We start from the raw sequence: 26,233 nt of genomic DNA, 5'->3' as shown, positions 1-26,233 counted from the left end.
TGGTACGGGGGGCCGTAATCGCTCTTTATTATACTGTGGGGAGCAATGACCTTCAATGTACTGGAGGAACATGTGACATCTCCCTATAGTACTGGGGGTCCAGTGACCTCGCTCTATAATACTGTCATTAACCCCTTATATTTCCCCGATTGTCACCGCACCATGGCAATTGGGATGAGCTGAGTAAAGTGCCTGGATTATCGCATCTAATCGATGCAAAAATTCTGAGTGGCTGCAGGCTGCTATATTTAGAGGGGGGGGGGGGGCACAATAACCATTGGCCTCTCCAGCCTGAGAATACCAGCCCCGGCTTTATTATGGCTGGGAATAAAAAAAATGGGGGGGATGTTGCATGCTGTGTTTTTTTTTTTTTTTTTTTAAATAAATAAAAAAAAATAAATATATATATATATATATACACACACACACACACACACATATATATATATATGTGTATATATACGTGTGTGTGTATAATATATATATATATATATATATTATATATATATATATACACACACACACACACACAGCTCTGGCAAAAACTAGGAGACCACTGCAAAATTGTCAGTTTTTCTGATTTTTCTCTTTATATTTTTGAGTGAAATGTAAATTACTCTTTTATTCTATAATCTACTGACATGTCTCTGAATTTCCAAGCAAAAAATTTTACATTTATTTTCTGAAAATGAGAAATGGTCAAAATAAAAAAATGCATTGCTTTCAGACCTCAAATATTGAAAAGAAAACAAGTTCATAATCATTTAGAAACAACAATACTAATAATGTTTTAACTCAGGAAGAGTTCAGGAATCAATATTTTGTGGAATAACCGTGATTTTTAATCCCAGCTGTCATGCGTCTTGGCATGCTTTCCTCCAGTCTTCACACTGCTTTTGGGTGACCTTATGCCACTCCTGGTGTAAAAACGTAAGCAGTTCTTCTTTGTTTGATGGCTTGTGACTATCCATTTTCCTCTTGATTACATTGCAGAGGTTTTCAATGGGGTTCAGGTCTGGAGATTGGGCTCGCCATGATAGGATTTTGATGTGGTGGTCCTTCATCCACACATTGATTGACCTAGCTGTGTGGCATGGCACATTGTCCTGCTGGAAGAGACAGCCCTCAGAGTTGGGGAACATTGCCTGAGCAGAAGGAAGCAACTGTTTTTCCAGAGTAACCTTGTATGTGGCTTAATTCATACGTACTTCGCAAAGTTTAATCTGCCCAATTCCAAGAATAAGGTAATCTTCTCTGATGAGTCTAATTTTCAGCTTTGCCCAACATCTGGTTGTCTAATGGTTAGACAGAGACCTGGAGAGACGTACAAGCCACAGTGTCTTGCACCCACTGTGAAATTTGATGGAGGATCAGTAATTATCTGGGGATGCTTCAGCAAGGCTGGAATTGGGCAAATTAAACTACCAAAGGACAGTTACTGGTATCTAAGGGGTTAAAAAAAATGCAGATGTTTGTAAAAAAAAAAAAAAAGTGGGGCACTTATTGGTGCCATTTTCCGAAAACCATAGAGTTTTTTCAGGATCTATGGCTCAATGACGGCTTATGTTTTGCATCTTGAGCTGATGTTTTTGATGGTACAATTTTTGTACAGATGCTACGTTTTAATCTCCTGTTATAGAATTTGCGCAAAATTTGAAGCGACCAAAAAAGCAATTTTGGCGTTTGGACTTCTGCCGCTACGCTGTTTACAGATCAGATTAATTGAATTATTTTGATAGGTTGGGCATTTCTGAGCGTGACGATGCAAAATATGTTTACATTATTTTTTAACCCTTTAAGTTTCAGTGGGGTGAATGGGGGGGGATTTGAACTTTTAGGTTATTTTATTTCTTTTAAATCTTTAAAACTTTTTTATTGTTTTTATTTTACTAGTCCCCCCAGAGGACTATAAGGATCAGCAGTCTGATCACTTGTTTATTTCTGTAAATCAGAGCATTGCTCTGATCTGCAGAAAAGCTGCTCTCCTCTCACACATGGTCCTCTGCCGACTGTAAGAGGAACTGACTCCTGATAGCTACAAAAGTCATCACATGACCATGGCAACCGTCTGCTCCACGTGATCACGTCACGTGACTTCCGATGGAATCGGATGAGTGAGAGCTTACCGCGGCTGCGATGTACACAGCACTGTCACATTTTGACAGTACAGTGCAAGGGGTTAAGAGGCACAAGTGGAGAGCAGATCCACTCGTGCTTGATAGCTGATTTGAACAGCTGATGTGCAGCTGACATGTGCAGAACTGACTGCCAGCTGCCCGCGGCAGCCAGCAGTGAGTATACCGACATGAGGTATGATGTACCCACTACGTCCAATGTCGGTAAGGTGTTAATAAGACTTGATTTATCTGTAAAACGGCTCTTACATTCTAAACATGAACACGGCTCCTCTCATGTGTGAATTTTTCCATGCTTACTAAGATCTGATTTCCAAGTAAAACATTTCCCACATTCTGAACATGAATATTGCTTCTCACCTGTGTGAATTCTTCCATGCCTACTAAGATCTGATTTCCAAGTAAAACATTTCCCACATTCTGAACATGAATATTGCTTCTCACCTGTGTGAATTCTTCCATGCCTACTAAGATCTGATATATTAGTAAAACATTTCCTACATTCTGAACATGAATATGGCTTCTCCCCTGTGTGAATTCTCTCATGACTACTAAGATCTGATTTCCAAGTAAAACATTGTCCACATTCTGAACATGAAAAAGGCTTCTCTCCTGTGTGAATTTTCTCATGACTACTAAGTTGTGATTTCGTAGTAAAACATTTCCCACATTCTGAACATGAATATGGCTTCTCTCCTGTGTGAAGTCTCTCATGACTACTAAGATCTGATTTCCTAGTAAAACATTGTCCACATTCTGAACATAAAAAAGGCTTCTCTCCTGTGTGAATTTTTTCATGACTACTAAGATGTGATTTCAAAGTAAAACATTGTCCACATTCTGAACATGAAAAAGGCTTCTCTCCTGTGTGAATTCTCTCATGACTACGAAGATCTGATTTACTAGTAAAACATTTCCCACATTCTGAACATGAAAATGGCTTCTCTCCTGTGTGAATTCTCTCATGCTTAACAAGATGTGCTTTCGTAGTAAAACATTTTCCACATTCTGAACATGAAAATGGCTTCTCTCCTGTGTGAATTATAACATGTTTAACAAGATGGGATTTCTGAGTAAAACATTGTCCACATTCTGAACATGAAAATGGCTTCTCTCCTGTGTGAATTCTCTCATGACTACTAAGATGTGATTTCTGAGTAAACGATTTCCCACATTCTGAACATGAATATGTCTTCTCTCCTGTGTGAAGTTTCTCATGACTTCTAAGATTTGTTTTCTTAGTAAAACATTGTCCACATTCTGAACATGAAAATGGCTTCTCGCCTGTGTGAACTCGCTCATGACAACTAAGATCTGATTTCCTAGGAAACCATTTTCCACATTCTGAACATGAAAATGGCTTCTCGCCTGTATGAATTCTCTTATGATTATGAACATCTGATTTCCTAGTAAAACATTTTCCACATTCTGAACATGAAAATGGCTTCTCTCCTGTGTGAATTCTCTCATGACTACTAAGCTCTGATTTAGTAGTAAAACATTTCCCACATTCTGAACATGAAAATGGCTTTTCTCCTGTGTGAATTTTCTCATGACTATTAACATCTGATTTCCTAGTAAAACATTTTCCACATTCTCTACATGAAAATGGCTTCTCTCCTGAGTGTATTCTCTCATGACTAATAAGATGTGATTTCGTAGAAAAACATTTCTCACATTCTGAACAGGAAAATATCTTCTCTTTTGTGTGAATTCTTTTATGACTACTAAGTTTTGATTTGTTAGAAAAACATTTCTCACATTCTGAACATGAATATGGCTTCTCCCTTGTTGGACTTCTTTTATCGTCAACATTTCTTCTGTGACTTTTATTTTGTTTAACAGTCTGCGATGAGTTAGGAGAAAATACTTTATTAAAATTATTGGATGATTGATCTTTGCTTTGAATGGCTGGGGGTATATCTGAGATGTCGGCATACTGTGTATATGTACCATGTGTGATACTACAATCATCTGCTTTAAATTCATTAAATATCAGATGTCCTTCGGAGCTCCTGGTACAGTCATCTGCAAAGAAAAACACTGATGTTAATTTTGAATAATATAACCTTAAATAATATATAAAACTAAATATAACAAATATTGGAAAAAAAAAGTGAAACAAAATCCCACAAAAAAACAAAACTGTACTGTTAACTGATTACTTGGGGCACACATTGTATAAACACTCAATTCTCTAACGTTCAGTCCAGATCATTGCCCTTTGTGATATCCCAGTACCCGTTCAACCATTGCTGAGTGAAACAGTTGTCCTGCGGCAGTAGGTCTATTCCAGAATTTCTATGGCTGCTGTGAGTTAGGAGATGTAAAATGCACTGTATGTGCGGACACTGAGGACTGAAAAAAGTGCATTTTGCTGTGTACTCTGCTGCCATCTACTGGCTGATGTGTGGATATGAATGTTATTTATTCTCCTCACCACAATCTACCATAGAAATTGTGGAAGGAGCCTCCCTGCTCAGTGGTGACACCTCCTGTAAGCTGGTACAAACCAGTTCAGTTTAGTCCAGGGAGAGGAAGGGAGCACTAGAACTCCCAGAATATATTCCAGTCCGTGGTGAGGGGACATCTTTCTTCATATAGTCGCCTCAACAAAGGATGGAAACTTCATATAGTCAGGAGAGATAAAGCTGAACAAAAGGATTTTCACTATACTGGTTTCTTTATACATCTTCAGCAGGAACCAGTACAACATGACGTCCAGCCCACTTTGTCCTTGTCACCCCCTACAATAGGGAACAGTAGAGCCTAAACCTGTGGGTGACTCCATCAGGGCCGGCTCCAGGTTTTTGTGGGCCCCGGGCGAAAGCGTCTCAGTGGGCCCCATCCACACATAGGCATGCACAGATACATACACATACAGGCATACGTACACATACTTATTTAAAGAGAAATTCACAAAAACACATAAATAGACATAAAGCTATACAGTCATATACACTGACATACATAGATACACATCATACATTCTCTCTCTCACACACACACACATTTTTATATATTTATCCTGCATATATATTTCTACTATTGGGAAGCCGGCGACAGCCTCATTCACCTCCCGGCTTCTCTAACAGACATGGCCGCACACTAACACTGCTGTATACATATCACAAGAGAGGCTGGTGACATACACATTACTGGGGGGAATACATATTACTGAGGAAAGGGGTATACAGCAATGGGGGGCATACAGCTCTAGAGGAGGGCAGTGACTCTGAGGAGGGGGGACAAACAGCTGTGAGGTGGGGGGGTAACATGCAGCTCCGGGGGGTATATAGCACTGGGGTGGGGGGGACATACAGCTCTGAGGGGGTATACAGCACCTGGTTGGAGGGAACATACAGCTCTGAGGGGGTATACAGCACCTGGGTGGAGGGGACATACAACTCTGGGGGTATCGTAGTATGCAGCCCCCATATTGTGTTATGAAGCCCTAATTGTCCTCCATATAGTATTATGTAGCCCCCATATGCACTATGCAGCCCCCATATAGCACAATGCAGACCCATATAGCATTAGGCACCTTCATGTAGTATACAGCCTGCATATAGCACAATACAGACCCAGATAGCATTAGGCATCCTCATGTAGTATACAGCCCACATATAGCACAATGCAGACACATATAGCATTAGGCACCTTCATATAGTATACAGCCCACATATAGTACAATGCAGACCCAGATAACAATAGGCACCCTCATGTAGTATACAGCCCACATATAGCACAATACAGACCCAGATAGAATTAGGCACCCTCATGTAGTATACAGCCCCTATATACCACAGTGCAGAGCCAGATAGCATTAGGCACCCTCATGTAGTATATAGCCCCTATATACCACAGTGCAGAGCCAGATAGCATTAAGCATCCTCATGTAGTGCAGAGCCCCTATATAGCACACTGTAGAGCCAGATAGCAATAGGCACCCTCATGTAGCATACATCTTGTATATAGCACAGCCTGTATATAGCACACTGCAGAGCCAGATAGCAATAGGCACCCTCATGAAGCATACAGCTTGTATATAGCACAGTGCAGAGCCAGATAGCAATAGGCACCCTCATGTAGCATACAGCTTTTATATAGCACAGCCTGTATATAGCACACTGCAGAGTCAGATAGCAGTAGGCACCCTCATGTATTATATAGCTTGTATATAGCACAGCCTATATATAGCACAGTGCAGAGCCAGATAGCAGTAGGCACCCTCATGTAGCATACAGCTTGTATATAGCACAGCCTGTATATAGCACACTGTAGAGCCCGATAGCAATAGGCACCCTCATGTAGCATACATCTTGTATATAGCACAGCCTGTATATAGCACACTGCAGAGCCAGATAGCAATAGGCACCCTCATGAAGCATACAGCTTGTATATAGCACAGTGCAGAGCCAGATAGCAATAGGCACCCTCATGTAGCATACAGCTTTTATATAGCACAGCCTGTATATAGCACACTGCAGAGTCAGATAGCAGTAGGCACCCTCATGTATTATATAGCTTGTATATAGCACAGCCTATATATAGCACAGTGCAGAGCCAGATAGCAGTAGGCACCCTCATGTAGCATACAGCTTGTATATAGCACAGCCTGTATATAGCACACTGCAGAGCCCGATAGCAATAGGCACCCTCATGTAGCATACAGCTTGTATATAGGCTATATACAAGCTGTATGCTACATGAGGCTGCCTATTGCTATCTGGCTCTGCACTGTGCTGTATACAGGCTGTGCTATATAATATAGCACAGCCTGTATACAGCACAGTGCAGAGCCGGATAGCAGTAGGCACCCTCATGTAGTATACAGTGATTAATACTCACTTCACCTCGTTCCCCCGCTGATCCGGTCTCCTCGGCGCATCCATTGCTGTCGCTCGCTCTGACCTCTCAGCAGGCACGCAGTGATGACGTCACCGCGCTCTGCTGCAGAGTTGTCAGAACACTGACAGTTACAGCGGGGAGAATGATGAGAGAAGGAACGCGCCGCTCACTCTCTCATCATTGCTCTCAATTGTATCGGCACCTGCGATGCCGATACAATTGAAAGCGCAATCCTCAGCGGGTGGTGGGGGGTGGCCCCCTGAGTAACCCTAACCCTAACCATCCATCAGCAAAGCTTTACCTAGACTGTGTATAACAATGTCTCCCATAGTAAGTGATGTGATCTGTGCTCCAGCCTCCCCGAGAGGAGAGAAACTGCTGCATCACAAAGAGACAAAGCCTCGCACAATACTGAGTTTTTGCTGTGCTGAGAACTACATGCACTGCGCCTCTAACCCCTTCACAACCTTTGAATCAAATTTACGCCATGATCGGATAAGGGTTCCCAACCTATGACGTAAACTTACACCATGGGAACCTTCACCAGTGATCAGAGGACGGTGCCTGCTTTTACTAACAGTAGGACACTTGAGCTCGTTCCCACAGGGGAGTTTTGCTGCCGCCCGCAACTGTGATCGCTGTAATCACCGGTTCAGGTCTAATAAAATATAAAACAGCAGCACTATAAAAAGCTGATATATGCTAACATTGATGAGGTAATTCTGGTACTGCAATACTGCGACAGGAATCTTTGAAAAAATTAGATACTTAGCTTATGTATTGGCCAATCTCCGTGAGCCCGAAACCACGGCAATGTGATCTCATATATAGGAACCCTAACTTAAATGCCTCTATCTGGATTAAAAAAAAAAATCTACACATTTGGGCAGCTAAAAAGGAGTATGGCAACGCCCTGGGTATAAGGCGGAGTGCTCAGTGAGACTGGAGTGTAAGCTAAATATTTAGAAAAAATTCCAGTAATCCAGCCCTACAGTGCCATGCGAAAAGCTAAGATGTGGTACAAGAAGCTGGCCGTGCACATCGCACAGATGCCACTGTGTAATGTTTTCGTGCTATCACAGTATAAGGTCAGTAAAAGGTGCACATTTTAATGCACAAGGGCGATAAGAAAGGACACAATTTTTTTCAGTGTGACACCTACCCCGACAAACCAGGCCTGTGTATAAAAGAATGCTTCAAAGTCTGTCACTCTTGCATGGACTAACACATTTATTTCTGACTTACCCCAATTTATTGCATAACTGGATTTATTCTACATAACCGACATATGCCAGCCTGACGTACTCTACACAACTCATATATATCACATTATAAAATTCACATACCAGGAAAATACAAAATCAAATCCAATATAGGATCACACAACAAATTTTAGGATCCACTTTTTTTCTTGCCATACTTGTGAAAATGACAAAATGTGGGGCTACAGCAACATTGTTGTGGCATTTCTTTTTTTAATTTTTACGGTTCTACGTTGTAAAATTCTGTACAGCACCTGTGGGTTCAAGGTACTTACCAATTCAGGGCTGTGGAGTCGGAGTCGGTGTTCATTTTGGTTGAGTCGGTAAAAAATGGACAGACTCCGAAAATATATAATAAATTGGGGACAGCAGTTCAATGCAGAATGTGCTGAATATATTTTCATAGGAATTTGGGAAAGTTCCTATAAATGGCTGTTCTATTCCTGATCTAAGGCTACATTCACACACAGTGTTTTTGCTGCATTTTTTGAGGATACGTTTTTAAGCTGCAAAAGCAGATCAGCTTTTTAAAAAACCACATCACCTAAAAGGTTTTTGTGCTCATAGATAATGTTTTCAATAGCAAAAGCAGATTAGAAAAACACCACACAAACTGACTGCTCATTCTTTGTGAGGATCCGTTTTTGAGCCCAAAACCGGATTTTCACAAAACGATGTGTCTGAATATCTTATCTTGAAATTCATTGACTTTGCTGGGATGCCCAGAGTCACTGCATTTCACTGCAAAAAACGGATTCGCAAAAACGCAGTGTGAATGTATGTAGCCTTTGGATCTAGGTTTTGTCTTAGCTGAGATAAGTCTGTGCTGCACTTGAGCACCAGTGAAGCTCCTCCTCTACAGGCAAGGGTAAAAAGTAAACACTCAGAAAGAAGGAATGCCGGCACTAGATGAAAAATATTTTTTGTGCCAATGTATGACAAGTGACCCAGATGAAAACAAATGCTGTGATGCCAAAATCAGTGCATACTCAGGCAGTGATAAAAATGCTCCTACAAAAGGTTCCAATCTAAAAAGACATTTACAACGCTTCTACCCAGACGTTTTCAAGGCTGTGCCTGAGAAAAATAACAGCAGCACCAAAAAAAACAGTGCCCAGCACTTCCTGCCAGACAAAGGTGGAGGAAACAGCATCTCAAACATCATTAACAAGATATTTTGTAAGTGACAAAGTTACTGTAACAATGACAGCAGATATGTTTAAAAGACAGCTCATACAGCTTGTTGTGAAGGACGGTGTACCATTATCATTATTTGCATAACCAGCTTTTGCAGCTCTTAATGGAGAAATGGCTGCAAACTTGGTGTTTCTCTGGAAAGAGGAAATATTAGAGAATTGGTGATTGAAGAAGCCCTTAAACAAAAGGAAGATCCTAAAAAGACTCTCAAAAGACGCTTAATGTTTCTTAAAGTGGATGCCTGCACACGTCACAGAGTGAACTATGTTGCCACCAATGTTCGATATGTTGATATATGTTCGATATATATGTTGATATATGTTCGATATGTTGAATAATAAGCAGATTGACCATATTTCTGCAAAATTTTTCACTTGCTCTCAAAGAAATAGAAAAATTCAACCGTTCATCAAAACTGACTGTGCATGAGGCAATTCCTTTATACCCGTAAATTGTTAGAGATGTTGCCCATGTGGTTACGGCTTTGCCTCCAACCCAAGTTACTGTAGAGAGGTTGTTCTCTAGCCTTAAAATGATTAGGTCAGATTTGAGGTCATCTGCGAAGGAGGAACTGATGGAGGCCAATCTATTTCTTAGAACAAATTCATAGACTGCACAAATGTTATTTAGTAGGTTTTTGTTGAAAACTGTTTTTTTGCTACTTACATAGTGTATTACATAGTGATATATATATATATATATATATATATATATATATATAAAATATACAGTATTACATATTGTATTACATATTTACAATTTATTAGTTTTTTGTGTTCTAAAGTTGTATTCTAATAAATATATTTTATTTTCTATCTAAATATCTTGATTATTGTATCAGACAAATGATTAAATGTCTGATGTTCACATTGTACTACAATATTTTTTTCACTTAAATATAAGCAATATATGTGGGAGTCGGAGTCGTGGAGTCGGTGCAAGGGAAATTGAGGAGTCAGAGTCGCAGGTTTGGCTTACCGACTCCACAGACCTGCTTACCACACTTCAAGATAAGTTCCTTGAGGGGTGAAGTTTCCAAAATGGGGTCACTTGTAGGGGGGCTTCCACTGTTCAGGTACATCAGGGGCTCTCCAAATGCGACATGGCGTCCGTTATCGATTCCAGCAAATCATAGAATGTTCCAATTGGAAGGGACCTCCAGGGTCATCATGTCCAACCTCCTGCTCAATGCAGGATTCACAAAACCATCTCAGACAGATGTCAGACTATCCTCTGTTTGAAGATTTCCATTGAAGGAGACCTCACCACTTCTCGTGGCTGTTCTACTCATTGATCACCCTCACTGTCAAGATGTTTTTTCTAATATGTAATCTGTGTCTTCTCCCTTTGTTTCATTGCATTGCTTTTCGTGTTGCCATGTGCAATTGAGACTAAAGGCCCAGTCACACTAAACAACATCGCTAGCAACATCGCTGCTAACGAACAACTTTTGTGACGTAACAGCGATGTTGCTAGTGATGTTGCTTAGTGTGACATCCAGCAACAACCCGGCCCCTGCTGTGAGGTCGTTGGTTGTTGCTGAATGTCCTGGGCCATTTTTTAGTTCTTGCTCTCTTGCTGTGAAGCACACATCGCTGTGTGACAGCGACAGAGCAACAACTAAATGTGCAGGCAGCAGGAGCCGGCTTCTGCGGACTCTGGTAACCACAGTAAACATCGGGTAACCAAAAAGCCCTTACCTTGGTTACCCGTTATTTACCTTCGTTACCAGCGTCCGCCGCTCTCAGCTGTCAGTGCCGGCTCCTGCTCTGTGCACATGAAGCTGCAGTACACATCGGGTAATTAACCCCATGTGTGCTGTAGCTAGTAGAGCAGGGAGACAGCGCTAAGCAGTGTGCGCGGCTCCCTGCTCTCTGCACATGTAGCTGCAGTACACATTGGGTAATTAACCCCATGTGTACTGTAGCTAGGAGAGCAGGGAGCCAGCGCTAAGCGGTGTGCGCTGGTAACCAAGGTAAATATCGGGTTGGTTACCCGATATTTACCTTAGTTACCAAGCGCAGCATCGCTTCCACGCGGCGCTGCTGGCTGGGGGCTGGTCACTGGTTGCTGGTGAGTTCACCAGCAACTCGTGTAGCCAGGCTCCAGCGATCCCTGCCAGGTAAGGTTGGGTGGGATCGCTGGAGCGTCGCAGTGTGACATCTCACCAGCAACCTCCTAGCAACTTACCAGCGATCCCTATCAGGTTGGATCGTTGTTGGGATCGATGGTAAGTTGTTTAGTGTGACTGGGCCTTAAGGATGATCCCTCTACAATGTGACAGCCTTATGACCTTCAGATAATTGTAGACAGCTATTAAGTCTCCTCTTAGCCTTCTTTTTTGCAAGCTAAACATCCTCACATTCTTTTATTGTTCTTCGTTGGAAACTTTGCAGTCCGCTCACGATGCTAGTAGCTTTCCTCTGAATTTGCTTGTTTTCGCCATCTTGTTTTAAAATGTGATGTCCAGAACTGGACACAGTATTCCAGATAAGGTCTAACCACAGAGGCGCAGAAGGCGATAATGACGTCATGTGATCTAGACTCTACGCCTCTCTTAACATATCTATGAACTTTTTTGCGTTCAAAAGGGTTTTTTTCTATCCCATCTCGGTAATGTATTGTTCTATTGCTCCTATTGGTTAATATGGGGATAACATTTATGTATCTAAATGTCCAAGGGTTTAATTTGCCTGTAAAAATATGCATTTTATGGCGGGAGGCGCTAAAGGCTAAGTGTGATGTTCTTTGTATTCAGGAATCTCATCTTCTATTAGCTGATTCTGTTAAGATTTAATTATAGTTTTTTTCCCTCATTGTTTTTTTTTATCAGTCCAAATAGTATAAAGAAAGCTGGGGTGTGTATTTTTATTAAAAACACCCTATCATTTTCCTTGCATTCTCAATATTCAGATCCTGGAGGGTGGGTTTATTATTTTGATATGTTCTCTTAATGTTGTGTATACCCTTGCGTCTGTCTATTCTCCTAATAGGTTTCAACTTCACTTCCTTTGGAACAAATATTTTCTAATGTGTCAGTGGGAAAAAAAATTATTTGTGGAGAGATTTTAATTTGCCAATGTCGAAACGCTTGGATTGTTCTACTTCTACCTCCCATAGGGAGGAGAAGAGTTCTGTGATGGCTGAACACCATCTTCATCACATCTGGATATACACTGTGTGCAGAATTATTAGGCAAATGAGTATTTTGATCACATGATACTTGTTATACATGTTGTCCTACTCCAAGCTGTATAGGCTTGAGAGCCAACTACCAATGAAGTAAATCAGGTGATGTGCCTCTCTGTAATGAGGAGGGGTGCGGTGTAATGACATCAACACCCTATATAAGAGGGACTTAATTATTAGGCAACTTCCTTTCCTTTGGCAAAATAAATCAGAAAAGAGATTTGACGGGCTCAGAAAAGTCCGTATTGTGCGATGTCTTGCAGAGGGATGCAGCAGTCTTGAAATTGCCAAACTTTTGAAGCGTGATCACCGAACAATCAAGCGTTTCATGGCAAATGGCCAACAGAGTCTCAAGAAGCGTGTTGGGCAAAAAAGGCGCAAAATAACTGCCCATGAATTGAGGAAAATCAAGCGTGAAGCTGCCAAGATGCCATTTGCCACCAGTTTGGCCCCATATTTCAGAGCTAAAACATTACTGGAGTATAAAAAAGCACAAGGTGTGCCATACTCAGGGACATGGCCAAGGTGAGGAAGGCTGAAAACCACCACCTTTGAACAAGAAACATAAGATAAAACGTCAAGACTGGGCCAAGAAATATCTTAAGACTGATTTTTCAAAGGTTTTATAGACTGATGGAAAGAGAGTGACTCTTGATGGGCCAGATGGATGGGCCAGAGGCTGGATCAATAAAGGGCAGAGAGCTCCACTCCGACTCAGACGCCAGCAAGGGGGAGGTGGGGTACTGGTATGGGCTGGTATCAAATATGAACTTGTGGGACCTTTTCAGGTTGAGGATGGAGTGAAGCTCAACTCCCAGACCTACTGCCAGTTTCTGGAACACCACTTCTTCAAGCAGTGGTACAGGAAGAAGTCGGTATCGTTCAACAAAAATATGATTTTCATGCAGGACAATGCTCCATCACATGCATCCAACTACTCAGTGTGGCTGGCCAGTAAAGGTCTAAAAGATAAAAAAAAAAATAAAATAATTACATGGCCCCCGTGTTCACCTGATCTGAACTCCATAGAGAACCTGTGGTCCCTCATAAAATGTGAGAGCTACAGGAAGGGAACACAGTACACCTTTCGGAACAGTGTCTGGGAGGCTGTGGTGGCTGTTGCACGCAATGTTGATTGTAAACAGATCAAGCAACTGACAATCTATGGATGGTAGGCTGTTGAGTGTCATCATAAAGAAAAGGTGGCTCTATATTGGTCACTAATTTTTTGGGGTTTTGTTTTTGCATGTCAGAAATGTTTATTTCTAAATTTTGTGCAGTTATATTGGTTTACCTGGTGAAAATAAACAAGTGAGATGGGAATATATTTGTTTTTTATTAAGTTGCCCAATAATTCTGCACAGTAATAGTTACCTGCACAAACAGATATCCTCCTAAGATAGCCAAATCTAAAAAAAAAACCACTCCAACTTCCAAAAATATTAAGCTTTAATATTTATGAGTCTTTTGGGTTGATTGAGAACATAGTTGTTGATCAATTAAACAAATCCTCTAAAATACAACTTGCCTAATAATTCTGCACACGGTGTACACATGGAGAAGAAAGGGATTACACTTTTTTCGGTTAGATTTTTGTCATATAGCAGGTTAGGCAAAAAAAACTAAGAGCATTGACGATAAAATAATATTTCATGGGAGATGGAGTGGATGCCGTACTAGCAAGAAGGGTTAAAAAAAGGGAATTCCAGAATAAAATAGAGATGCTTCTGGGCCCTAACTCCACGGATATAAGGAATCCCATATAGATTGTTGAGGCCTTTGCATATTTCTATCACGCCCTGTATAATCTGAAGAATGACCTCAATACATCAGAACCATCTCAGGACAATTTCCAACGGTTCCTATATAATATCGGCCTTCTGCACCCATCTCCTCAGTTGGATACTTTAAATATACCCTTTACGTTTGAGAAATAAAGCAGGTAGTGAAATCCTTTAGGATTAACTCGCCTCTGGAACCAGATGGGTTATCCAATTTATATGATTGACAATTTATTGACATATTGGGGCCCTATCATTTACGCACTTTCCAGTTTTGGCAAAATTCCGCTGTACTTGCTCCTTCCAATTTAGAGGCCATAATTTTCAACACTCACGAAATCGGGTAAACCTGGTAAATTCTGGAAATTTCCGTCCTGTATCATTACTAAACTGTGATTTGAAGATTTTTTCAAAATTTCTCTCCACCCGTATTCATAAAATTCTGCCATTAATGGTTGCCCCTGATCAGGTGGTGTTTGTGTTGGGGAGGCAGGCAAAAGACGGAGGAGACGAATAGATCTTATTGGTATGATAGAGTCTTGGAGAACTCCCAGTTTATTCTGGTCCTTAGACGCTAAAAAAAGCGTTTGACAGGGTACACTGGGGGTATTTGAAGCGGGTTGTGGACAAATTTGGACTTGTTGGGCCTATTAAATGGGCTATTTAAACTACAATGCAAAGGTCTTGGCATCTGGTTTTATGTCTAGAATCCTTCGCATTTCTAATGGAACCCACCAGGGGTGTCCACTATCACCGATTATGCACTGATGGTGGAGCACCTGCCAGAGTCTATTAGGTCCTATTGTGGGATTTCTGGTATCGACCTGGGAAACACTAAACATGTTATAGGACTCATGCTCAGATGTTGATGTTTCACTGAAGAATGTTATGACGATTTTAGAAATATTTTCTTACGTTTCTTATTATAAACTTAATGTCACTAAATCTCTTTTTTCCTATTCCTGTTACTTAGGGAGAGACTATCCAAAAGATTTCCTTTTTAGGTGGGAAGACTATTGTTTCCCCTAATTAGGCATATTTCTTACTACTACGAATAGGTTGGTGAAAAAGAACATGGGGGATTTATATAAAAACCATGAAGCAGATTTGGCTCGGTTTTCCTCCATTCCCTTGTCATTGTTGGTTAGAGTGAAAACTTTTAAAATTATGTCCCTCCCCAAATTTATCTATTGTCTACATTCCATGCCATTATATTTTCTATACAAACGCTGATTCGGAAATTTATCTGGGTGGATAAGAAGCCGAGAGTGCCCTTGAGCTCTATTTTTACCTTTTGATATGCGAGGGTTTGAGGGTCATAAATGTCTCAGCATCTCATAAAGCAGCTATATTAGAGGCTCACAATTTTTTTTGGTAAGGAGACTGATCATAGGTGGCATCGAATCTTTCGTATCTTTGCATTCCACCCCTAACAAATGTTTTGTATTCCTCCTTTTGGAATTTAAGTCTTCTAATGCCCCTTTAGTCTACTTAGCTACTATACAGGCCTTTAGTCGCCTGTGGTCGTGTTGGGGAAACTCAGTTATTTCTAGTCGTCTTAAGTTATTGGCAAGATCTTTAGAATTACATATTCCTGAATTAAATGTAGCTTGTTGGGAAAGTAAAGGTGAGGTTGTTATAGCAGATCTCTACTCCGGGAATAGTATCCGTCAATTCACCGAGCTGTCTAAATCTCTGGAGCTTCCTCATCAATCTTTTTACCTTTATCAATTTCTTCAGATACGTCACCTGCTGATGCACCGTCAGATTTTTTTCTATGGGGAACGTGGATCTGTTGTTATTCAATTATGTGAAATCTAAGCCTTTTAAGGTGAAAGGTTTGGCTACGCTTTATAAGTGTTTTAATCGTCCCTTGGAAGATGGCCATTGGCCCTGTATGATTAAATGGGACAGGGAATTTTTTGCTTCCTTCCCTCTACAATATGGCATGATGCTGCAAGAAGGATTCAATCCTCATTGTCTTGTTTATGTCATCTGGAACAGGTAATAAAAAAAGATAAAGTAAACATGGGATGGTATATGACCCCGCTTCCCAAATATCCTTCTCTGTGTTGGACAGGGTGTGCCCAAGAAGGCTCTATTGGCCACTTGTGGTGCTAAATCCTTTTAGGTCGCAGATTTCTGGCAGGAAGTTTTCAGACTTATTTCTGAACTTCTGAAGATTAAAATTACTACTTAGGCTCCCCTTGCGGTCCGGCATATAGGGTGGGGGAACTCTGGGATATTGGATTCAGGTTTCTCATGCACAGATTGGAGCCAGACAGCAAAATTGAAACTCCCGGAGGTTTCCTCTCTGTCTGAATTAATTATAAGAATTAACACTTACTATATGTAAGAAAATTCTGAGAACAATTCCCAAAAAACGAGCCATAAGGTGGACATGCTATCAGTATAAATTATACTGACCACGTGTCTGCACTACTCAAGATTAATCATAACAAAGGAGAAATACGAGTAAATGTGTAAAATACAAAACTTTTTTTTTATTGAAGACCGCACACAACAACATAACACAATATCACAGAATAAAAAACTACCATGAGATCAAGGGGAGTACAAGATGTGTGAACAGATAGGAAACTTTATATCGATTACTAACTATTTGCCTCTAATCATCCAGAAATAAAGTGAATGAAGGTTCAACTAGACCTCCAAATTGAGGACTAAGGCGAGTTGGGAAACAGGAAACAAACAGAAGTTTATAAAGATCTATCACATAATTCAATAAAGTGCAAGTGCACACTACTGGGCAGGGTCCCCAATATAATCATGTTTAGACAGAAGGTCAAGACGTTACCTAAAATTGCCTAAAGTGCGAGTGCAGTCACAGGAGAAACCAAGGCGCAGTCACAACATCAGTATGAATAACCCATCAGAGGCAGGATCACCACCGTGTGTTTCGCGGAGGTACTGTTGCTTTCTCAAGGAGGAAGACCCCAATGGCGATATACACCCAGTAGGTATAAATAGCCTATCCATTAGTTATCATTGCCAGCAGGTGTGGAGTCCCACCGCCGGGAGGAACATATTACCATCTGCACTAACGCCATTTCCCCACATGATAGGGTGTTCGATATGTGATGGGCGGATACACAATACAGGAATCACAGGGTAACCGCACTAAGGGGCAGGCCACAGAGGGATCATGTGATACAAGAGAATCGTCACTATGACCACTGCTTTATATAGAGTAAAAATAGATGGAACTTAGCGTCTAGAATATAAACAAACCAACCCAGGCACAGGGGAGGAAAACGGTAAGGATTAACAATGCATTACTAGTCATTGCAACAGTGCGGGGCGTAAGGAATCCAAGAATAAACAAAGCAGGAAGTATGCTAAGGTTCCCGGATGTCCCACCCTCTGGCCAATCCGGAACAGGCACACGTAGTGTCAGAAACGCGTCACTCCGGCAACCACGCGGCCTATCCCGGTGTAAGACCAGACAGGGGAAATGCATACTGACCAATGCCTAAGTACGTCAGTCCCGCTGTTAGCATACCACACTGCTGGGCGCAAGCGCACGCCCCCAGCGACGCGTCATCCAGGAAGCAGAGCGTGTGCACCCATAGGAGGCCGCTGACAGGCAAAGAACATCAAAACGGGCACCAAGGTAGAAGTAAATGCCTACAGTAGGTGGATGTCTGAACAATTATAAAGGCATCAAAGTACATGGTTAGTATTAAGGGATAAAAAACACACAATATTGGGGCAGAGACACAAAGATAGAAAGTTCAAAAAGGTAACCCCATATCATCCACCTACTGTAGGCATTTACTTCTACCTTGGTGCCCGTTTTGATGTTCTTTGCCTGTCAGCGGCCTCCTATGGGTGCACACGCTCTGTTCCCTGGATGATGCGTCCCTGGGGGCGTGCGCTTGAGCCCAGCAGTGTGATATGCTGGCAGCGGGACTGACATACTTAGGCATTGGTCAGTATGCATTTCCCCTGTCTGGTGTTACACCGGGATAGGCCGCGTGGTTGCCGGGGTGACACGTCTCTGACACCACGTGTGCCTGTTCCAGATTGGCCAGAGGGCGGGACATCCGGGAATCTTATGACATTTCCTGTTCCATCTACTATTGGATTCTTTACGCCTCTCCTGGTCTGACACAAGGTTGGGCCGCGTGGTTGCCGGGGTGACGCGTCCCTGACACCACGTGTGCCTGTTCCAGATTGGCCAGAGAGTGGGACATCCGGGAACCTTAGGATACTTCCTGCTGTTTTTTCTTGGATTCCTTACGCCCCGTACTGTTGCAATGACTGGAAATGCATTGTTAATCCTTACCGCTTTCCTCCCTTGTGCCTGGTTTAGTTTGTTTATAGTCTAGACGCTACGTTCCATCTATTTTTACTCTATATAAAGCAGTGGTCAGTGACAATTCTCTTGTATCACATGATCCCTCTGTGACATGCGCCTTAGGGCGGTTACCATGTGATTCCTGTATTGTGTATCAGCCCATCACATATCGAACACCCCATCATGTGGGGAATGGGCGTTATTACCATCTGCACTATGTTCCTCCCGGCGGTAGGACTCCACACCTGACGGCAATGATAACTAATGGATAGGCTATTTATACCTACTGGGTGTATAACGCCATTAGGGTCTTCCTCATTGAGAAAGCAACAGTACCACCGCAAAACAAGCGTTGGTGGTGATCCTGCCTCTTATGGGTTAGTCGTACTGATGTTGTCACTGCGCCTTGGTTTCCCCTGAGACTGCACTTGCACTTTAGGCAATTTTAGGTAACGTTTTGACCTTCTGTCTAAACATGATTATATTAGGAACCCTGCCCAGTAGTGTGCACTTGCACTTTATTGAATTATGTGATAGATCTTTATAAACTTCTATTTGTTTCCAGTTTCCCTCCTCATCCACTTACCTTAACCCTCAATTTGGAGGTCTAGTTGAACCTTCATTCACTTTATTTCTGGATAATTAGAGGCAAATAGGAAACTTATATTGATTACTATCTATCTGTTCACACATCTTGTACTCCCCTTGATCTCATGGTAGTTTTTTATTCTGTGATATTGTGTTATGTTGTTGTGTGCGGTCTTCATTAATAAAAGTTTTGTATTTTGCACATTTACTCGTATTTCTCCTTTGTTATGTATGAAAATTGTTTAGCCTTTACCTTAGGAAAAACAATTAGACTTAAACAACAATGGGAACCTGGGGTAACATCTTTTTGTCTCTCCCTTACTTGTGATTGAGTAGCCTCAGTAAAGAGATGTAAATTCGGTGCTAAAAATTTAACACCATATTCCTGCACCACCTGGCAAAAACCTGTTTGTTTTTTTTTGTTTTTTACAGATTTTTTTCCTGCAGTGTTCTGCCAGGAGGTGCACATTTGGTGCTTAAGTCATCTACACCAGATTTCAGCACCAAATGTGCACCTTCTGGCAGAAATTTTTTTTATATTTTTTTTGCAATTTTGGGCCAAGGGATGCAAATTTATTACTGACATTTTTACACCATATTCCTGCACCCAATCTACACCTCTTGGCAGAGATCTGCGGCAAAAATCATGGCTAAAAGCTGTGGCAAAAAAATGCGGAAAAAAACCCTGCAGTTTTTTTGCCAGGTGTAGACTAAGTGCAAGAATATAGTGTAAAAATTCCATCACCAAATTTGCATCCCTTGGCCCAAAAATGCAAAAAATATATTTTTTTTTCTGCCAGGAGGTGCAAATTTTGTGCTGAAATCTGGTGCAGACTATTTCAGCACCAAATGTTGCACCACCTGGCAGAAAATTGCGACAAAAAGCAGCGACTAAAACCACGGCATAAACAAATGTGTTTTCTTTGCCAGGAGGTGTAGATTTGGTGCAGGAATATGGTGTAAAAAAAACCACCACCAAATCTACATCTCTTTGGAAAAAAAACAGTGGTTTTCCACCAGAAGATGCAGGTCTGTGAACCCAGTGAGCTCCACCTGAGGTCAGGTTACCTGCGATCACAGCTGAAGGACCATGGGAACCTCCAGCTGTGACCTCAAATTAACTGAGTGACATCACCGCTCATTGCACGGTTCATTCATACTCTGCACTCACAGCGGGCGGTCTTGTTCAATGGCCACTCGTTGTGAGATATTCAGCTGTAGCAGAGCTGAATCGCCGTGGGATCTCGTTTGGATTACTTTGGACCTGCAGGGATCTGTTGGGTGACAGAGGATGTTTGTGGTGACAGAGGATGTTTGTCTTTTATTACAATAAAGGATTTTTTCAGTGTTTGTGTTTAATTACTGTCACTTACAGATCAGTGATGTGGGTGTCATAGACGCCTGTGCCATTACTAATCTGGTGTTTTGTAGCAGCTGTGCGCTGTTAACAACCCCTCATTACCCCGACTGCCACCGCATCAGAGCACTCGGGAAGAGCCGGTGGAGCGCCGGGCTTGTGGCATATAATGATGCGGCAATTCCAGGAGGCTGATATTCTCAGGCTGAAGAGACCTAGCCTAAAAATACCAGCCCCCATCTGTGGGGCTTTATTTTGGCTGGGTATCAAATCTGGTGGGACCGCATGTCGTTTTTTTTTAATTTATTAAAAAAAAAAAAAAAAATAAGCTGCATGTGGTTCCTTTTCTTTGATACACAGCCAAGATAAGTGCAGGGCTGGGGCTGCAGCCTGCTTATCTGTGATGGGTATCAGAATACGGGGGAACCCTGCACCATAGATGTTAGAGAGTATGGGCTCTTTCCAGGAAGATGTAATTTCAACTCGTCCCCTATCACATGATGGGGAGTGTTCAAAATGCCGTTAAACATTTCCAGCCAGATTAAACATTCTTTTTCTAACTCCACGTGGGCATGGAGCTGTTTATAGTAGAAGAGGGGGTCTGGAGTAAGACCCACAGATAGGAGAAGTGCAGGGGGGTGTGAATCCCCCTTTGCATGATTATGGTGGACGAGAGGAAACATCACCATGCCCACTAACCTGGAATGAGCCCATAGAGTCTAAGCTCACAGTAGATGCTACAGTGTATGGGCACCTTTAGTTATGCTGCTTTCCCCGCCCACTGGCCGTCCTGGCGCCTGTGATTGGATGCAGTCAGCTGACACTCTGGGTGGGGGCGTGTGACTGCGCATCTGACAGTAATCAGCGGCTCAGGCAGTGAATGTGAGGCCTGGGATCAGCGTACAGCCATGCTGGACCCTTGGTAAGTCCACCGCGCACGCTCCCATTCCCCTATCTCTTCTACAACCATTTTTAATCTCTGGATTCTGCTCCCCATAGACTTATTAGGGGGCGGATTCCGGACCGGATCAGGAATTTATTTATTTTTTTTAAACACAAATTTTATTTCAATTTTCATATCCATTACATCAGATCAAACAATATAACAAGGAATAATTCACCCCTCCTGTTTACCCCCAAACTCCCAGCGAACCCCTCCCAGGCAGTTTAATACATAAACACCTTGGTCAAGTCACGCGAAAACACATAACTCCTCTATAGTTTATCACCCGATGGGAACCCCACTTTTCTAAGATAATCATCACACCCTACTATCCTGTCTCCCTTGCCTATGTAGTTTCAGCTTTCCCAGTGAACCTTGAATGTCCTCCAGTAGATACCATTCCGTATTAATAAAAGGGTATATTATTTTTCTTATTTCTGCCTCTTCACATTGTTGTACTATGAATCTCCTCCATTTTTTAAAAAATTTACCCATTAGTTCATCTTTGTTTCTTTCTGCTTCCAACTGCTCAATTTTGAGTAACAATTTAGTCTGACCCAACACCTCTTCTTCCGATGGAACATTTCCCTCGAGCCACTTGCGCAATAAAGCCTTTTTGCCTATCCTCGCTACACTATGAAACAGTCTTGGTATCATGGTCCCCTGTTTATCTCCTCCTTCTTCCTTTGTTCCTATGATGGAAAATCCATAGCAATGGGTCCATTTCCACTTCCACATCCCAAATCTTTGCTATGAGTATCCTTCCCCAAAAATTCTGGCTTCTGGGCATTGCCAAATCCCATGATATAAATCAGTCTTTGGCCTTTGGCATTTAGGGCAACGATCTAGTTTATCCACCTTTTGAGTATTTGGGATATTAAAGCCATAAATTGCTCTATGTATTAGCCTGTATGGTGTGTCCTCCATCCCTCATTAATCACCTCCTTCCTCATCCTCATCCATCCTTGTAATATCTTATCCCCTGCTTCTGTGTCTTCCAATTGCCGTGCCCATGCTCCCAAGACCTGGTCAGAGTGCAATGGAACCAATACTGCTCTCAAATCTTTGTATAATGAGATGGTAATCTCCTGTGTATCCCTCATGATAAACTGGTCCATTGAATTCATTACTTGCTCCATTCTGACTTCCCTCAGTAACCCCATGATTCCCTTTTCCACCTGCTTGTATTGTTTGGTTTGGAATGGGGATAACCCATATCTGGTCACTATTTTCTTATATGATAACCATCTATGTTCCGTTTCATGAATGAGATCTTTCACTCCTCCAATCCCTTTATTTCTCCATTCTAAAAATAGCTTATTTTCTCTCCCTGCAGGAAATTCCGGGAAGTTCCAAATATTTAGGTATTTGGAAATTCGCCAGGAGAGGCTAGATTTTTTCCTCACTGCTTTTCATGCCATAATCGTATCTCTACCTACCAGGGAGTGTTTAATGTTCTTTGGAATATTGGCAAGTGACGTATGTAATATTGCCCCCAAGTCCCAAGGTCTACAGAACTCACTTTCTATTTTTATGTCAGAATAGCTATTTGTCTTCTTCAGCCAGTCTATTACGTGTCTCATTAGGCATGCGAGGTTATAACCTCTAACATTTGGTAGCTTGATTCCTCCCTTTTCCAGTGGTAGCATTAACTTTTCCGCCCTAATTCTTGGTCTTTTTCCCCTCCATAGGAAGGCCGAAAATGCCATATTCAATCTATTTACGTCCGCATGCTTCAATAGTATAGGAATAGTCTGCATCGGATACAGCAATTTCGAGAAACTCATAATTTTTAAGAGGTGTTTTTTACCTAGCAGAGATAGCGGCAGCCCCTCCCACATCTTTAATTCCCGCTCTATTTTCTTTATCAATGGTTTATAGTTTAGTTCATATATCGAGGCCGGCTGTCGTCCCAGCTGGATTCCCAGATATTTAAAGTTGGCTTTTGCTATGGGTATCCCCCACATGCTATCCCCTATCCCCAGGGTTTTCAGTAGTGGCATGTTTTGTGCATTCAGAAACAATATTTCACATTTTGCCTTGTTCATTTTAAAACCTGCCATGGCCCCAAATCTCTCTATCGGATGTAATGCTTTTGTAAGATCATTTTGTGGTCTATTCATAAATAGTATATCGTCCGCAAATAGGGCTGAATGTATTTTTCCGTTCCAATGCTGATCCCTTCAAAACATTCTCCTCCATTGATTAGTCTTGATAATGGCTCGAAGGCTAAATTAAACAAGAGCGGAGACAACTGGCATCCCTGCCTCGTCCCCTTTGTCAATGAGAATGGCCGTGACAAGAACCCGGGTGTCACCATCCTGGCCTGAGGGTTTGCATATAATACTCCCATGAATGTCCTGAATGCTCCCCTGAAACCCATGTTATCCATTACCATTTCCAGCCATGACCGCTGTACGTTGTCAAACGCTTTTTCAGCATCTAACGTGATCATGGCTGGGAACTCTCCTCCTTGGGGATCTCTATGTCTAATGGCATCCATGGCCTCTCTTACGTTGGTCACCGCTGCTCTCCCCTTCACAAAACCTGATTGGGCAGGAGAGATTAACCTTGGTAATATTTCCGCCAGTCTATTGGCCATCAATTTGGCCACTAACTTAAGGTCTTGGTTAATTAGTGAGATTGGTCTATAATTTGTTGGGTTGTCCAGATTCTTGTCTCCCTTGGGTAGAAGTTTTTTTTTTTATTTTTTTTTATCATAAAGGTTTTTATTGAGTTTTCAGAAAAATACAAACTTCTCATACAACAACATCAAGAACAGGAGCATTGAGTAGCAAGAGGTGGAATAGCCTCGAGCCATTATCAGAATATCAATCTGGGACATTAAATACCCCTTACAACAACAACCTGAACATAGGAGCAGGGAGGGAGGGGGGAAAGAGAGGGGTTGGGGGAAGCAGCTCTACAAGACATTCTTAGGCATAATCAATTTATTTATGGTGTAGGTGTCGGTATCTGGGGGAGGGCCGTTGCATAAAGGGAAGTGGCCCACGGGTGCCATTGTTTAAGTCTCGCCGTTCTCTTCTCTAGGTTGGGGGCCAAGTTGGTTTCGTATAGCCAGTGTAGGTTGATCCTCTCAATTAGATCTCTTTTTGTAGGGGGGCTCACCGACCTCCACTTGTATGCCACACAGTACCTGCCAGCTATGAGAATGTGAGAAATGATGTTTTTTAAAAGATCCGGGATCCCATCTAAGCCAATGTGTAGCACCGCTAAGGTTGGGTTTGGAGAAAGGCGGAGACTAGTAACCTCATGGATTAGATTGAACACCTCCTGCCAGAAGTTAGATAACTTAGGGCAAAACCACCACATATGACATAAGGTGCCCCTGTGGTTGCAGCCCCTCCAGCACAGTGGTGACACATGTGGGGAAAAAGAAGCCAGTTTAGTAGGGGAGTTGTACCACCTCAGATGAACCTTTTTTAATTGCTCTACATGATTGAGACAAGAAGAGAACTTGTGGATCCATTTTGAGGCCGCGAACCATTCTTGCGGCGGAAGCGGAGAAGCTAGATCTTTTTCCCATTTGAGCATATACGGCAATTGTTTGTCCGGTTGTGGGGAGTTTAGCATATTATGGATATATGAAAGGCCTTTGATTTTGCTATTTTGAAAGAATTTTTTAATTGAGGCGTGGTCAGCTGTCGTGGGAGCCGGGAGATGAGGAGCGGACTGAAGAAAGTGACGTATTTGAAAAAACTGGAATAGACTGTGTCGGGGAAGGTTAAATTTATCACACATTTCTGAGTACGGGAGTAGGACGCCTTCTCTATAGAGATCTGCTAGGGTGATTGGACCTCCACGTGTCCAGGCGGCAAGATTCAAGTTCGGAATGAAGGCTTCTAGCGATCTAAGGGGAATGCTGGGACCTAAAGCATGTGACACTGGCTTGCTCCACAAGGACCAAGCTTTCTTTAGAGCTGCTGTGGTGGGTAGAAGATCGCCGGGGGGCGAAGGGGTTAGGAGCAGGGAGTCTATGAATTGTTTAGGGGAGTGGACCTGTGCCCAGGTGTACTCAATCTGTAACCATCTTAAGTCTGAATCATTCCTCCACCAATCTCGAGCCGGTTCCAGGATAGCGGCTCTGTGGTATGTTAGAATATTAGGAATACCCATTCCTCCACCACTTAACGGGGCATGCATGCATCTCAGGGCTATTCTAGGTTTTTTCCCAGCCCATATAAATTTACTCATTAGCGAATGAATTTTGGTGAGATACCGTTGCGGAATTGTTAGGGGCAGGCACCGAAGTAAGTAGATAATTTTTGGGAGGCAGATCATTTTAAAGGTCTGCATTCTCGCCACCCAAGAGAGCGGGAGAAGAGAAAGGCGAGTAAGTTCTCTATCCAGTGAGGTGTGCAGGGTCAACAGATTTTTCCGGATCACGGAGTGTAGCGGGGCCAGTATAATACCCAGGTAGGGGATACCCTCGTCTTCCCATTTGAAAGGGTAAAGATGAGAAAGAGTGGCTCTAGTTGAGGCGGGCAGGAAGAGCGGAAAAATTAAGGACTTGGTAATATTAAGCTTGTAATACGAGACTTGAGCGAAGGAGGACAGGATCTCCATTACGTGTTTTAGGGACACCTCT

General features: G+C 42.1%; 1 protein-coding gene across 1 annotated transcript in view; it reads right to left on the bottom strand.

The window, feature by feature from the left end:
• Positions 1–632: 632 nt before the first annotated feature.
• LOC142243698 (uncharacterized) overlaps positions 633–26,233 on the bottom strand; it is a 205,340-nt gene continuing 179,739 nt past the window's right edge. Inside the window, exon 3 of the mRNA XM_075315866.1 lies at positions 633–4,163. Coding sequence (XP_075171981.1) covers positions 2,410–4,163 — 1,754 coding nt within the window. The 3' untranslated portion in view covers positions 633–2,409. The remainder of the gene's footprint in view (positions 4,164–26,233) is intronic.

Source organism: Anomaloglossus baeobatrachus, chromosome 6 (assembly GCF_048569485.1).
Source record: "Anomaloglossus baeobatrachus isolate aAnoBae1 chromosome 6, aAnoBae1.hap1, whole genome shotgun sequence".
Classification (NCBI taxonomy): domain Eukaryota; kingdom Metazoa; phylum Chordata; class Amphibia; order Anura; family Aromobatidae; genus Anomaloglossus; species Anomaloglossus baeobatrachus.
This window is presented reverse-complemented; position numbering and strand designations above follow the sequence as displayed.